The following is a 16,487-nucleotide window of genomic DNA, read 5'->3' as shown; positions in this document are numbered from 1 at the left end:
ATCGCCCAGGCTGTGCACGAAGTTTGGAAAGTCTTTCTTGGTCTCTCTCGAGGACAGCATTTCTCTTTCTGGGAAGGCTTCCTTTGTCCGAAGGGGAAGCCCTGTAGTTGGAGGGTAGATGGGTCCTGCCAAGCAAAGGAAGGATACTTGGGAGAGACCGGAAGCGCGAACTAGGCCTTGCTCTGTTGGAAAAGTGATGTCCCCGAGACGTCCCCACTCATGCTGCGTCCAGACAGAGCGCAGATCCCCCAAACGCCTGTCACTTCTCATTGAGCTTAGGCTCCGGCCCCCCTCTCGGTGAGGGCCCTCCTCCGCCCCAAGCCTTTGCTACCCTGAACACGCGGCTCCCCTCGAAGGGGAAACGAGTGCAGTTCAATCTCGTCTGAGTGATCTACAAATAGGGACGGAAAGGGTCGTTTTATCATGGTCCCGTTTGTCGTGACGATGCAATTTCCCGGAGCGGAGCACTGTCACAAAGTGACAAGGCTGCCACAAGCGCCCCGACTGATCTTTTCAATTAGCCTTCCATGCATGATCCGGAGCGACTTCCGCCTATTTCCAGAAATTAAGCTCAAACTTGACGTGCAGCTAGTTTTATTTTAAAGACAAATGTCAGAGAGGCTCATCATATTTTCCCCCCTCTTCTATATTTGGAGCTTATTTATTGCTAAGAAGCTCAGGCTCCTGGAGTCAATTTATCAGAGACTCCAAGGAGAAGAGAGGAGAGGAGAGGAGAGCTGAGCAGGGAGCCACATCTCCTGGAAGGGCTGCTCTCCAGAGTCGGGGCTGCAGGTTGGAGATTTGTACGGAAGTGGAAATTGTCCACTGGCTTTATTTGTGTGCCTGTGGTTTCTAGGGAGAGGGCTACAGAGAAGTGCTAACTTCCTACCCCTGTTCTCTAAGATTAGACAATGGGTGAGGAGGCTGTGAGATAACAAGATAAAGGAGGATGGGGGGGGGGGGCACTTTGGTGTGGTCTCTTCCTTTTCCTTTCGCTTTTTGATTTTTGCTAATATCGGTCCTTGGCTGTGGGGAGAGCTGAGCACAGCAGTGGAAGTAAACCGAGCTGTGGCCGCTGTGAGCAGACGCCCAGCTCTGGCTCCGCTGCCGCAGCCGGACTACTTCGTGGTTGGAGCAGATCTGGGGCTCTGACCCTCATGCCTGCGGTACAGGCGCTGAAACCCAGGTTAGCCCCAGATCTGCTGTTCCGGTTCTTCTCTACTCCTTCCCCTTCTCTTCTCCATATACGTATTTTTTTTTTTTTTTTAACCCGGGTGCCTTCGCCAGAGTTTGGAGTGTGACAGCAAACATTTCTGGACTCAAGCCTCGGTGGAAGGCTGTGGGATTTGCTCTTACAGTCCCAACAATGCGGAGAGCTTGGAGGTTCCCTGTGGGTTCTGTGGAACCACGGGTTTGCCAGACACTCAGAAGGGATCTTTGGGAAGATATTTTTAGAGCTGATGGTTTGCATCTTGTGGGTTCAGAGGCTGGTTGGGGTGTTGAAGAGGGACAGTGGTCTGGGGACACGGCTGAGGTGGTGCCATAGTGAGGTGAGTGTGTTCTTGCTCCTTGGCAGGTGTCTGCCTGTCCGGTGCTTCTGCAGTCCGGTGGGCAAGAGTATGGCTGTGGTTGGGGCTGGACTGCCTGATGCCCTGCATGGCTGCATGGTCCTGTTGTCATTTTTGATCGATTGCAGGGACCTGATCACCAAGGTTGGCAGGAGTTGGCAGGGAGCTGAGGATGCATTTGGTTGTTTTCTCCCCCTCCTCCTCCTCCTCCTCCTTCTCCTCTTCCTCCTCTCCTCTCTCTTCTCCTCTCCTCTCCCCTCTTTTCCTCTCTTCTCCTCTGCCTTTCCTTAGGTCACAGCGGAGTGAATCAGCTCGGTGGTGTCTTTGTCAACGGGCGGCCACTGCCAGACTCCACCCGGCAGAAGATCGTAGAGCTAGCGCACAGCGGGGCCCGGCCGTGCGACATTTCCCGAATTCTGCAGGTGATCCTCCTGGCGTGCCCCACTCGCCGCCCCTGCGGCCCTCCACTTTCAAGGCCCTCTCTTCATTTCTTACTGTAAACGCTGCTAATTATGGACCCCCTCCCTCCCCCACCCACCCCAGTCCTCACGCCACCCCCCTGTCTTCCCCGCCCGCTTTCCCCTCTCCTTCCACCATCCTTCCCTATCTCTTTCAACCTGGGTCAGTCACATAACTCATCTGCTAAAAAAATAAAAAAAATAAAAATAAGAGTGTGTGAATTAAAAGAAAAAAAACTTTCTCTTTTCACTTGGTAAAAAACATTTATGTTTTTAAATGTACTATAGTTTATGTGCTAGAATAAGCTGAGTTTTACAAAACCGGCATAATTTCATTTCCTTCTCTCTCATCCCATGCTTACCTCAGATTTTGAGATATTGGTGTGCATATGATAAACTAAGGAAGAATATATATATTTATTTAAAAAGACAAGTGCTATTTACCGCCCTCCATAGCTCTCATGTACTCAATTGGGTATATTTTTAAAGGAAATATAAGTTTAAATTCAGTTTACTTTCCCCCCTTTGCTCATTAAAACATAACACCACTTTCAACATGGCCAGCACACACACACAAATCTGACTTCGTTTTGATGCATCTTCTGGCAGTGTTTAAGAAAACAGTTTTTTTATTTAAATTAGTTTTTTTTAGTTCAAACTGTTTAAAAGTATCATCATATTTGTAGTTTTCAGGGCTACAAATGTAATTTTAAGAAAAAAAGCTCTCTACAGTAAGTTCTCGTACCATTGAAGGTATATTTTTGTGTTATAGACCCATGCAGATGCAAAAGTCCAAGTGCTGGACAATCAAAACGTAAGCTTGTCATTGTTTAATGCATACTTAAACAATTTTATTTTTGTCTTGAAATCATTAATAATGTGGTTTTCTGTCCACTTCCCCTATGCAGGTGTCCAATGGATGTGTGAGTAAAATTCTGGGCAGGTATTACGAGACTGGCTCCATCAGACCCAGGGCAATCGGTGGTAGTAAACCGAGAGTAGCGACTCCAGAAGTTGTAAGCAAAATAGCCCAGTATAAGCGGGAGTGTCCGTCCATCTTTGCTTGGGAAATCCGAGACAGATTACTGTCGGAGGGGGTCTGTACCAACGATAATATACCAAGTGTAAGTTCACTGAGAACACGCCCCTCCCTGCCCTAAGCTCCATTCTCTCTCCTCTTTACCATATCTTTCTTCACCTCCTTCTGCTCTCCTCCCCACCAGTGTCTGTCTCTTATCTCCTCTCTGCTCTACCTCCCTGCTCTCTGTACCTGGGGCTGTTGAGAGGAGCATCCTGACCTTTTCTTGACTTTCTGGAAAATGGGAGTCAAGTGTGGGAAGTTGGTCACCTCATTTGCATGCTGCATAGTAGAGGGCGGAGGCACTTGAATCAAGAAGGAAAATGAAAATGAAAACCAGATTCTAACTTCCTCCAAACCCGCCTGCCTGAACATTCCTTCAGGCGTCAAACACCCGTTTCTGCGCTAATATAAAACAAAGTGCCACAAAGCTCTAAATAAGTCTAAGAATTTTTGGAAATCTTTTAACCAAGTGAGGCAGCTATGTGATCAGTCACCAGAGACCCCCTCATCCACCAGTTCTGACCCAACTCAGTTTCCATGCCCAAAGTGATGGCTGTCATTCTGTCCATCATGTCCTTGCAAATCAGCCTACACTGTCGCATGATGGTTGGGAGTTTTTTTTTAGATGTGTTAAGAGTTGCTCTTTAAGGGGGTGGGTGTGTTGAGATGGGGATTTAAGACAGAGTGGCCTTGTTTTTAGGAGACACTACCATTTGGTTTGATTTTGGTTTGATTTGCAGGTGTCATCAATAAACAGAGTTCTTCGCAACCTGGCTAGCGAAAAGCAACAGATGGGCGCAGACGGCATGTATGATAAACTAAGGATGTTGAATGGGCAGACCGGAAGCTGGGGCACCCGCCCGGGTTGGTATCCAGGGACTTCAGTGCCAGGGCAACCTACCCAAGGTAAAAACTCAAGCAGCCATCTAAACTCTCTGTATATGCAGCCCATAGTCTTCTCCCCAACCTTTCCCTCTTCGGGCTTCTGTGCTTAGAGGAAGCAGTCCGGTGACTCTTCAAAGGCTTGGGACACATTGCTTGCACTGTATGTAGGTGGTGTTTATTGAACTCGCTGGTTGGCCTGGGAATAGAAGGCTATGTCAGGAGTAATATGAATGCGGCTGGTGTGTACATGTGTGTTATGGGCAGGAGTATGTGTGTGTGTGTAAGAGCTAGCTTCGTGGTACCCTATTCAAAGTTGCCATTCAAATGCACAGAAAGTCCCTTTGCTGTAGAAGCGAGACAGGTTAACACTGACAGGCTGTGAGGTAAACATAATTGTATCATTTTGCTTTCTGCCATAATTGACAGATTATGTGACTATGAGTAGGGTTCAAATGAGAGAGGGTGAGCAGAGAGATGCATGGTCGAGTGGAGAATGGGGCATTGGAAGTGGTGGTCTCCCAACTAAAACACCCCCACACTCTCTCCAACCTTCCGGGCCCCCAGTTCTCACCCTCTGTGGGTGGCGGCTGCTTAGAAGGGTGGAGTGACAATAGTGTGAGCCAGACTTAGGGTGCCCAGGTCTGGGAGAAGAGATGGGATCTGGATCATTTCAGCATGTGTGAGAAGGGATGAAGGAAGAGGAGCAGATAGGGGTGGGGTGGGGCCCGTTGTCTCTCTCCTTCCCTCCACACACAGAGGTAACTTGGTTAAGAATAGGAAACAGTTTACTGGGAAGATTAATCGGTATTTGTTGTCCTGGTGACAAGGAGATAATATGCGAGATAATGGGACGTGGCGTCTCACTCCCCGGAGCACGACGAAGCCTGGGGGCTTCTGCTTAGTGGGGGCGGCGTAGGAGGCTGACGCGACTGCCCGCACCACCGTGCGCTCCAAAGGCGGCTCTGGGTGCCCCGCGCCTCCACGGAGCGGGACTGGAGAAGGGAAAATCGGTAACAGTATGCGAAATAACTGGTACAAAGGATGCTTCTGTCACTCCCAAGAATTTGTTATGGGAACAATCCTGTCGCTCTGTAATTGCTCATTAGAGAACGTTTTGTTTCTCATTAAGGCGACATGAATAAGCGTCTAGTGGAAGGAGACAGCTGTAGAAATGTTCCACAAGAGACCTCTGGACACGATTCGGCACCAATTGCCAATTAGACATGTCAGTTTTAAGAGCAGAAAACAATATAGGACGGACACTGGGAAGATAGGGAGCAAAGCGCTCGTCCGGGTTTCCCAGCGCGGCGCTCGGCCGGCCAGAGCTCCCCGATGCGCTGAGCTGGGCGACCCGCCCGCCGGATCCCCGGATCGCCCCAACCCGCACCTCCCGGAGCTCCGCAGGCACACCTGAGGATTGGCCTCCCCCGCGGCTGCAGGCCCAGGCCCACTCCGGCCGCTGCTGAGGACGAGGGACTGACACGGTTAAGTGGGGACCACCACACCCTCACTTGACCTTTAAACTAGGAGTCCCACGTGCACACAGTGGACACATTCAAGTGAAAGCGCACTTCACGCTCCACAGCGCCTGCCCACCAGCTTCCCAGCAGTCCCAGGCCTGCAGCCGGCTGGGCCCCAGAAGCTGACCCCCAAGCCTCCGCGCTGGCCCCTCGGCTCTAGGGCTCCGGTAGCTTGGGGCCTGCAGCATGGACACCCCCTCCTGCTTCCTGGAGCCCAGACGGAAGCCGAGGGCTGCAGCTTTGCTAGCCCCACCGCTTCCCGCAGAGGCGGCGCTGCTTAGGGCAGCTTTTTGCCTCGGGGAGGGCGAGGGCGGGAAGCGATTGCCTAACCACGGGCCCTGGCGGTGGTGGTTGGGGCGGGAGGTGGCGCTCCTTCAGGAACTTGGAACTTTCAGCCGTTGAGTTGCTAGAGAATTCCGCGAACCAACTGCCAGTCCCCCTTCTGCTCCCGCACAAAACCCACTCCTGTGGCCCGGATCCGGGCGCGGACCGCAGCTCCGGCTGCGTGGGGAGCACGCGTCTCGCACACCGAGCGTGGGAATCCCACGCGTGGGGGCCGCGGGGCGCTGGTGGAGAGCTTGGGCTGACGCCCGGGGGGTCTTCAGACTTCTTGGCATTCACAAGGATCCCCTCCCGCACTGGCCCCCTTCCCTGGGCCAGGAAACCGTTTTTGGGGCTTTTAAAGAGTCCCTTCCTCCGAAAGCATAAGGCGAGGTTAAGTCTCAGAGGGAGACAAATATGGTTTCCATCTGATCAACGCCACGCGGCAGTGGATAAAATCGTGACGACGTGGGCTGACAAGAGACAACTCTATCCGGCCCAATTCTCCAGCGATTTGGGTTTTAGGGATCACGAGACACTTTTTCTTATCTCCTCCCCTAACCCCCACCCCACCCCCCAATACCCAGGCCCTCTATAGGATTTAGTCAGTCTCTTTTTCAACAGATGCTACAATGTTTTGATCCGGGCTCCCGAGCTGAAAAGGTGCCGCAACCGGGTTGCTATCTTTTCTTGCTTGTTTTCCGCCTCACTGATTAAGACACTAAGAAACTAAGGAATGATTTTATTTCACAGCGTCCTTCCCCCCACCTCTCTCCTCCTTCCAGAAAACAAATCCTGTCCCCAGCGTCAGATGGTCCTGGGGCTGGGATAATGGGAGGCGCTTTCACTGGCCTTCTCACGGATTAGGCTGGAAGGTGGACGGCGCCCAGCCCATTGAAGGCGCCTTCCCTGCGCTCGGAGGGGGCGCCTTTTAAAGAAGATATCTTAATTGTTTGCCACTTAGGTTTATCATATGGGGAATTTGAGATCCAACTTCTAGTTTTATTTTGTGAAAAGCTTTCAGAGAGGAAGGTAAATCCACTAAAGAAAAAGGGAGGGAGGGAGCAATCTAAGAGTGATCGCTCTGTCACCGCCTGGCTAGAACAGTTGCTACTATGAAAGTAATAATAATAATAATAATAATAATAATAATAATAATAATAAAATGCTTTCAGGGGAGGAGTCACGGAAGGATGCTACAGCCACGGGTTTCTCCTGACCCGCTTCTAATTCCACTCTCCCCCAAAGAAGTTTAAAATCCAGCTACCCTCATCTCCGTTGACTTTCCTCTCCTTAAATGTCAGTTCTCAAGTCAGTTGTGTGCCTGCGTTTGTGTGAGATTGTGTGAGTGTGTGGGGAGGGGGAAGGGAAGAGGAAGGAGAAGGAAAGCGTGGGCAAATGTCCATGTTTTAAAATTAGGAAGATGTCAGAGAAGCCAAGGAGAACAGAGAATGCTATCAGTGAGGGTCTTCTGAGAGAGACCAGGCAGCTTTGTTTAATTGGCAAGATCGAATGTGCCAGAAAAAGGACTGGGATGGGGCCTCCTGGAAGGCATGACTGATCACCCCTGCGAGATGGGATTGTGGTCTCCTCAGGGCCCTCAACGTCCGATGATCAGTTTTTGTTTGTGTTTCCCTAAAGCAATCCCCTAGGAGCCTGTCCAGTGGGCCCAAAAGGACTATTGCTAAAGTCCTCCTCATTCACTGAACCCCCAAGTAAGGGCGGCTCTTCATTTCTTTCCCTGAAAACATAAACAAAAAAACAAAACAAAACACTTTGCTAAGTCCCTCAGAAACCTGGGGCAGTAAATTAGTGAAGGCGTGCTGGCGTGGGCATGTCTCCCCTGCGCTAAGGAGCCCTCCCCACTCCCGCCTTCCTGAGACAGCACAAGACCACCCTAAGTAGTGCCTCGGCCTATGGCTAATATTGTCTTTCCCCCTTATCTTCCCTTTCCTCTTTCTCTCCTATCTCCTTCCACCTTCTTATCTCTTTTTCCTCTCGGCACTCTTTTCTGTCTTTCTTACACCTTTCTTCCTCCATCTGCCTCCCCTCTTCCCTGTCCCCCACCAATCGGGCCCCATCTTCCCTCCCGGCTTTCACCCCTATCCCCCAACCCTGGTCTCTATCATCCCTGATTGTCGGCTCCCCCCCCCCCCACCACGCCCTCTAGTCCTCATCCACCCTCCCTGCCTCCCCCACTCCATGCGCTGGCCCCCCATCCACCTTCCACCACCCCCCCTCCCAGCCAAGCCCCTAAATAGCATTGAGGCGCCCGCTCTCCGGACAGTGATTAATGATAGCGGAGCAGAGGGGTTAACACACTTCACTGAAAAGTCTGTTGACTGGGCTTCTTGTAACACAATGTGGCCCGCTGCACGCCTCAAGAGAATCCTTTTGTTGTCCGCGCTCATTGTGGCCTCAAAATTCTGCCCACGAAAGTTTGCCAGCGCTCCTGCCCCAGGAGTTTAATAGTTTCCCTTACTTGCGGGGCATTGTGCGGCGCTGAAAAGCAGCCCCTCGCTATTCAAGTGTTGGTGGTCATCTCAATAGATCTCCAAGGGCCCATATGGTGGCCAGTGCCGATGAATCTGCCTGTTTAAATGGGGGAGAAAGTTGGGGTTTTAAAACATTTCAAAGTTCCTGAAAAGATCCCACTAGATCCTGTCACAATTCCCTGAACTCTTTGAAGGCGATGCCTATTGTCTCCTGATTATAAATGATATTCCTGGCCAAGTCGATTCCCACCAAGGCCCCCTAGAGGCCCCTCCCCCCTACTGGCCAAGTTTCTAGGTCAGCCCCTGTTGGTATCCCTTGGGGGCCTCAGGACCCAAGACCCAGGACCCAGCTTGCAGGCACAGTCAGGGCTGAGTGCTTCCCTTCAGACAGGCTGTGGCCTTCTGGGCAAGGCGCAAGACAAGAGACAGCTAGCTCAAGTGCACATCTTGCCCTCCAAGCAACAAGGGAAAACAATAAAACTTTCCCCTGTTTAATGATAGAAATTACATTAAAAGTGGTGGAAATGCCCTAATTAAAAATGTACCACTTAAATGATGTGCCAAGGATTCAGCTGCAGCCTAGAATACTTAGCTAGTTAGTGAACTCTCTACTATTTCTTTTTTTAAATTACACGTTAAAAATTTAAAAGAAATCTTACTTTTCTCTGGTGCAACACATTACAAAGAATGGACAGTCCTTTTATCTAAATATAAAATTCGATTTTCAGCAATTATAGCCTGTTCTTGGTGATGATATAATTACAGCTGTGCTCGTAATAGGTGTCAAGGCAAAGCGCACTCATACAATAGTTGAATAAAACTGCAGAACAATGCGAGTATTTCTAAATTCACAACCTTTAAAATGAAATTGACTGTGCAGAATTAAAATAAAAACTAGATAAATATTTTTTTAAAAAGATTACAAGCTTGGTTTGGTTTCTTAATAGCATTTTCTACAAACCTATCAACATCTAATTGATTAGATAGGAATTACTGATTATAGATCAGCTGAAATCTTGAACATCACTCTTCTATTTTCTCAACACAGCCATAGGTAAATAGATTCTGTAGGGAAAGGTAACTAACTGGGTGAGGCATTTGGGGAGTCAAGTTTAGTTACGAAAGATCATTTTAATCGGAAACATTAGCACTTATTTTGTCGTTCGAAGAACTGTTACCCTTTAAGTATATTGTATGGTCATGCTCATCTTGATAAAAACAGAAAGGAGGAAAAAAAAGTCAGGTAATGTATGTCCAAAATGCCTTTTATTAAAAAGAAACATCCCTTGGGAATGTTTTCATAAGACTGTCTGAATATACAGCTCTTGGAGTTTCTGGCTAAACCAGACCCTCTTTGGAGGCCCCAAGTTATTCTAAAATTCTCATACTGTCCTATTCTTTTTGTTCCAGATGGCTGCCAGCAACAGGAAGGAGGGGGAGAGAATACTAACTCCATCAGTTCCAATGGAGAAGATTCAGATGAAGCCCAAATGCGACTTCAGCTGAAGCGGAAGCTACAAAGAAATAGAACATCCTTTACCCAAGAGCAAATTGAGGCCCTGGAGAAAGGTGATGGAGTTTTTCAAAGTAGAGAAGCAGTAAATCAAAGTAAATGCCACATCTTCAGTACAAAAAGCTAAATTTAGCCAGGGCCCTTTGCATAGAGGACTGAAAAGATTTTTCTTTTTGTCTCTTTTTATTTATTTATTTTTTTTCTGGGCATCTTTTCAGTGTGTGTGTGTGTGTGTGTGTGTGTGTGTGTGTGTGTGTTTTCTTTCTTCTTTTCATGTACCAGTAATTCAAAGACTAAAAGTCTGACTTCTCATACTAAAAAAAAAACAAAAAACAAAAACGATGATTTGGCTAATTCAGGCCACAGAAGAGTCCTTGAATGAATGTCATTCCGAAGAGAATTTAACTTGGTTCTGGTGGGATAGTTCCTCCAGCAGTAGTAGCATTTTAAAAGGAATTGGTTGGAAGTGGGAACCAGTTGGATTCAGGATGTGGTTGACATGTTATGTGTAGTTCTGGCACAACAAAGAAAACTTACTCTTTCAGAGTTTGAGAGGACCCATTATCCAGATGTGTTTGCCAGAGAAAGACTAGCGGCCAAAATAGATCTACCTGAAGCAAGAATACAGGTACCCAGTTATCCTGTGGTTTCATGCTTTGTTATTCAAACCATTGGCCTTTTCTAAAGACAAAGGCGCTTCTAATGAACTTCATTCACTTATGTCAATAGTAACAGATTCAGTGTGCTGAATACTTTGCCACTGTTGGGGGGAGGGGCGCAGCGGAAATGCCGGAGGTGGGTGCAGGGCTAACCTGTTCTGTCTGATTTCAGGTATGGTTTTCTAATCGAAGGGCCAAATGGAGAAGAGAAGAAAAACTGAGGAATCAGAGAAGACAGGCCAGCAACACACCTAGTCATATTCCTATCAGCAGTAGTTTCAGCACCAGTGTCTACCAACCAATCCCACAACCCACCACGCCTGGTAATGTGAAGTGCTAATACTACTAAGGAATGTGTTTAAACCCACTTGCCCTGGGCTCCGACTCTCACCAGGATTGTTGGTTGTGTCTCTTTCCCTGCAGTTTCCTCCTTCACATCGGGCTCCATGTTGGGCCGAACAGACACAGCCCTCACCAACACGTACAGCGCTCTGCCACCCATGCCCAGCTTCACCATGGCCAATAACCTGCCTATGCAAGTAAGTGAGGCCTGTAGCTGCCTGCTTAGCGGGGGTGGGGAGTGGGTCAGGGCCTGCAGACTTCATGGGCCTTGTGCGCCCCCTTGGGAGCCTTTCTCACTACAGTAATTGGCTTGCCCAGTCTAGTCTGAGATGAAAACAGTCAATCCAGCTTTTAGTTGATTGATTGATTGATTGATTCATGCCCTTTAAAAATATAAAAACCTGACGTTCGGTCAAGTTTATCTGCTTGTTGCTCACAGAGAATGTTAGCTTGATAATGTTGGGTGGAAAGGAGGCATGTTTTGGATGTCAGTGAAACTTGTCCTGGAAAATGGAAATAATGCTGGCACATTATCAGTTAGTAAGGGGTTGGAAATAAAATTGGGGCTTATATTAATGTGTTCGTATAATAGACTAGAGGCCCAGTGCATGACATTCGTGTACTGGGGTGGGGAGGGTCCCTCGGCCCAGCCTGTGCTCTCTCGCAGTTCAGGACCCCTTGGGGGATGTCCGACTGCCAGCTTAGGCCTGCTCCCCACATTGGAGGATGTCTGCCTACCGCGGAGGTGGGGGAGGATCCCGCCACTGCTGCTGTGCTCACCAGCCATGAGCCCGGCTTCTGGCTGAGCAGCACACTCCCTGTGGGAGCTCACTGACCACCAGGGGACAGCTCCTGAATTGAGCATCTGCCCCCTGGTGGTCAGTGCATGTCATAGCAACCAGTCGTTCCGCTGTCCAGTTGATTTGCATATTAGGGTTTTATTATATAGGATATATAATCTGTGTATGCATTTTGGACATTATATGTGATAAACTAGTGAGGAAGATAAAATGGGTCAGAAATGGGATTCATATTTGCATAGTGGTATATGCTTAATATAGAGAAACAGCTACTTTTCTTTGTACATCTTACAATAAAGAAAAGACATAGAAGGTATTGGCTAGAAATTTAATGTGTCTTTGCCGATAATTATGTGATGAGTTTGTGGGACTCTGAGCTGCTTGGGTTGATGCTATTTACTTGGTATAACAACCTGACCCTACCTACTCTCAATTCTGTCCCAAATATTTATCAGCCCCTACACATGGACCCTGAACCAGGTTAAGCCTTTATGATGGAAGTTATACAGTGCAGGTGGGATGTACTAGAACTTTGCAGCTGACTGGATTCTGGATGGGGGGAAAAACTGGTCTTCTGGTGGGCCCTCTGCAGTGACTTTCCTAGGACTCCTGCCTGTGCAACAATTACAGATGCCAATGGTGTGGGATTGGCCAGCAGGAGCCCCTTCTGGAACCAGTTCTGTGGTTACAGAGTGTTTATTCTCCACTGAATATCTTTTGCTGGGTTTCTAATCCAAATAACAGCAAAATAAGTGTTTCACAGTCTTCAGACCAATACAGGAGCAGCTAGATAAGCAACTTCAGAAGAATTATTTCCATGTTTATTTTTATTGCACCTGGATATTATTGGCCATAGTGCAATTATTGTAAATTAAAGGATTAACAGCCCATTAGTTGGTGTTACTACAACTGCCTTGGAATTTTCCAGAAGTCTGATTGCCTGGAGGAAGTGATTTTGGGAATTAGAAACAAATGCAAGCTGAAATTCTGGCAGGGCCCTCAAGGCCTGCTTGCCTCTTTGAAACTGCTGTTAGCCATCATCCTCTGACTTTAGTAAGGCCACTGAGTAGCTTGTTCAGTTTTGTAAATTGTAGCAACATCTAGGTTTCTGTGAAGATAAGCAAATGTGTACAAGGGAAAGCAATAGAAACAAACAGATGCTGCTATTCTATTAGGGTTGTTTCCACATATAAACTGGCATGGGCCAATTGATTTCACTGACTTTAAAAAAATTACACAACCTATACAACCCAAAATATACATGCATTCATAAAGCCTAAAGAAAATAAAAATATTGGTGATTCTGTTCAGAGAAAATTACTCTTTGAATTTTGGAGCGGGAGCAGGGGTTGCTGGTGTATGTGGGGAGCTAGTCTGTCTGTCCATCACTTCATCATGTTGACCAAAATCTTCCACCATTTTACAAAAAGATTGGGTGTCCTTTGAATCATCTTTACTGTGTCATGCTCTCTGAGACTGTGGACGTTGCAATGTTAAACATTTCTATAGTTCGCAGAGCACAGTAGTACTATCATCTTCTCCCTTGTTTCTGACATCATGCTTCTATTAATTCATCCTAAGTTGTCTGTCCGTGAGAGTTCATGAGTTTTGCCCCAGTTCTGTGTATTTCTCATTTAGTTAGGAGAAAGGGTTCTCCTAACTCTTCTATATCACCACTGTACACACTTAGAGGGTAGCAACACAATTTTAAGGACAAAACCCAGGCTGGGTTTGTGGGTCTATAAGGAAGTTTCAGCTGATTCTCAGGATGGGACAAGGTATTTACTGACACTTCTAACCACTTTAATATGAGATCATTACTGATCTGTCTCTTCAAAGAATCTTTAATCCCATGAGTCCAGCCATGAAAGGCTCCCAAAGTCCGCAAACCCAATTTTGTAGAGAGCTCCTCCCACTGCTCTCTGCCTCACAGCTTGAGATATGGGATTTGGGGGTCACTGGGTTCTCAAATAGATTGGATTTACAGAAGAAGGGATGTGTTTTAATGAAAGTCTTCATGCCATAGCTTCTCTAAAGATGTCATCAGAGATCCAAGATAAAGATGGACAAAAGTCCTATTAATTTTAGGGGTAGTACCACCGTCTACCTGGGCAGTTGTCTAAATTTGTAGTACATTTATTTATTTAAAATATTGTTATTGATCTCAGAGATGAAGAGAGAGGGAGAGAGAGCCAGAAACATTAATGATGAGAGAGAATCATTGATTGGCTGCTTCCTGCATGCCCCACACTGGGGATCCAGCCTGCAACCCGGGCATATACCCCTACCAGGAATTGAACCATGACCTTCTGGTTCATAGGCTGACACTCAACCACTGAGCCATGCCAGCCAGGTTGTAGTACTTTTAGAAGTTTGGTGTGTAGGCAGTTTTACTCTAGCAGTGGCCAATGGAAGAACTAGTTGGAGGCCTGATCTTAAGAGTTTCCACGTGGAATTTTCCAGTTCTTTATATGAGGACGGACGTCTTCAATGGTCAGGGCTGTTGGCAGAGTTTCTGGGGAGGAGGGAGCTTGGGGATGTGGCTGTGTGATGTGTTTCTCTGTAACCACAGGTTTGTCTTTCTCCTCTCAGCCCCCAGTCCCCAGCCAGACGTCCTCGTACTCCTGCATGCTGCCTACCAGCCCTTCGGTGAATGGGCGGAGTTATGATACCTATACCCCCCCACATATGCAGACACACATGAACAGTCAGCCAATGGGCACCTCGGGCACCACTTCCACAGGTGAGCCGCTGCTCCGCAGGCTGCGCAGAGGTGGCCTTAGGAGCTTCTTTTGCCAGGTGATCTCCCTTCACTCAAAGTTGACCTAAAGAAAACACACACACACACACACACACACAGAGACACACACACACACACAACCAACCTCCTGGCCTTGTGTGATGGTGTGTTTAACTCTTTATTGCTCACTTTTCTGGGGAAAACTGATTGAAAAGGGAAATTCAGCCAACCTAGTTAGTAACTTGACACTATACAGACAGAAAGCAAAGTTGTTCTTCCTGAGGTTGTCTATAAAGCCAAGGCCTGAGAATGTAAGGTTTCGGAGGAGTGATCATTAGCCAAAGTTCAACAGTGAGGGCTCCCTGAGCTGTATGGTGAGTGCTTACTGGAAGACTTCTCTCCCCACTAGCTCCTCTGTGCTTCTCATTGCAGCTGAAGTACCACATTGGTTTTCCAGAGAGAGTTTTATCACGAAGTTCCAAACATACAAACCAATGGGGCGTTTTTTTCTTTCCTTTTGCATAAGGGACTTGGGATTCAATAAGGGTGTGTAAAATGTTATGTGGCTTCTGAAGCTGCTACTTTGGTTTGTAACACTTGAAGATATATAAAAATACAGTAAAAATGTTAGCATGCATTAGAGCTCATTTTTTTAAACTATGAAGTCATACTCCTTGCCTGTCTCTCAAAGGGAATATCTACATGGCTATTTTTTTTTTTTCATCCACTTCTAGGACTCATTTCCCCTGGTGTGTCAGTTCCAGTTCAAGTTCCTGGAAGTGAACCTGATATGTCTCAATATTGGCCAAGATTACAGTAAAAGAAAAAAAAGAGAAAGAGAAAATATATATCGTGTTAATTCAGTCAGTGACTATGTGGACACAACAGTTGGGCGTTCAGGAAGGAAAGGAAAATGGCTGTTAGTAGCACTTCAGTTCTGCGATTGTGTCCCGTGTTGTACCACTGGGGCATGGACTTGGAACAAGGACCTTTGTATACAGAAGGCACGAGATCGGTTGGAACAAATCTTCATTTTGGTATCCAAACTTTTATTCATTTTGGTGTATTATTTGTAAATGGGCATTTGTATGTTATAATGAAAAAAAGAACAACATAGACTGGATGGACGTTTGATCTGTGCTGGTCATGAAGTTGTTTTTTTTTTTTTTAAGGAAACCATGATCAACAAGCTTTGCCATGAATTTAAGAGTTTTATCGAGATATATCGAATACTTCTACCCATCTGTTCATAGTTTATGGACTGAGGTTCCAAGTTTGTATCATTCCTTTGCTTATAATTAAACCTGGAACAAAATGCACTAGATTTATGTAAGAAATATCTGTTGGTTTTCCAAAGGTTGTTAACAGATGAAGTTTAAGTGCAAAAAAGGGTAAGATATAAATTCAAGGAAGAAAAAAGTTGATAGCTAAAAGGTAGAGCGTGTCTTCGATATAATCCAATTCGTTTTATGTCAAAATGTAAGTATTTGTCTTCCCTAGAAATCCTCAGAATGATTTCTATAATAAAGTTAATTTCATTTATATTTGACAAGAATACTCTATAGATGTTTTATACACATTTTCATGCAATCATGCGTTTCTTTTTTGGCCAGCAAAAGTTTATTGTTCTTAGATATAGTTGTATTACTGTTCACAGTCCAATCATTTTGTGCATCTAGAATTCATTCCTAATCAATTAAAAGTGCTTGCAAGAGTTTTAAACTTAAGTGTTTTGAAGTTGTTCACAACTACATATCAAAATTAACCATTGTTGATTGTAAAAACCATGCCAAAGCCTTTGTATTTCCTTTATTATACTATTTTCTTTTTAACCTTATAGTGTGGTGTTACAAATTTTGTTCCCATGTTGGAGTAACATTCTAAACCAATGGTTGCTTTCATACATTCTCTATTTTAAATCTCGATGATCCTTAAAGAAATAATTCTTAAAGATATCATAAATCGGAAATGTGTTAGAAAAAAAGTCCACTTGAAAATGCATGTGGATCTGTGCCCATTTATGCCCACAACACACATACTAAATGGAAACATTTTCCAGCTAGCCATTTAATTCAAAAGCTCAAAGTCTAGAAATAATTTAAAAA

The 16,487-nt window shown here is 46.2% G+C and overlaps 1 protein-coding gene across 18 annotated transcripts in view; it reads left to right on the top strand.

Annotated features, from left to right (window-relative positions):
• The window catches only part of PAX6 (paired box 6), a 29,147-nt gene extending 12,929 nt beyond the window's left edge, over window positions 1-16,218 (top strand). For 5 of the 18 annotated variants that reach the window (XM_080642795.1, XM_080642797.1, XM_080642794.1 and 2 more), the window contains 9 exons: window positions 1,860-1,990; window positions 2,935-3,150; window positions 3,848-4,013; window positions 9,739-9,897; window positions 10,387-10,469; window positions 10,673-10,823; window positions 10,924-11,039; window positions 14,235-14,385; window positions 15,117-16,218. In XM_080642795.1, the coding sequence (XP_080498921.1) occupies window positions 1,860-1,990; window positions 2,935-3,150; window positions 3,848-4,013; window positions 9,739-9,897; window positions 10,387-10,469; window positions 10,673-10,823; window positions 10,924-11,039; window positions 14,235-14,385; window positions 15,117-15,202 (1,259 nt within the window). In that variant the 3' untranslated portion in view covers window positions 15,203-16,218. Of the gene's footprint in view, window positions 1-717; window positions 1,187-1,242; window positions 1,551-1,859; window positions 1,991-2,798; window positions 2,849-2,934; window positions 3,151-3,847; window positions 4,014-9,738; window positions 9,898-10,386; window positions 10,470-10,672; window positions 10,824-10,923; window positions 11,040-14,234; window positions 14,386-15,116 lie in introns of those variants that run through there. The other 13 variants (XM_080642790.1, XM_080642791.1, XM_080642780.1 and 10 more) reach the window with 8 other exon arrangements.
• The last annotated feature ends 269 nt before the right edge of the window (window positions 16,219-16,487 follow it).

The sequence above is a fragment of the Plecotus auritus genome (assembly GCF_963455305.1).
Source record: "Plecotus auritus genome assembly, chromosome: 9".
NCBI classification, from domain to species: Eukaryota; Metazoa; Chordata; class Mammalia; order Chiroptera; family Vespertilionidae; genus Plecotus; species Plecotus auritus.
The sequence above is the reverse complement of the archived record's forward strand: the minus strand, read 5'-3'. Positions and strand labels throughout refer to the sequence as shown.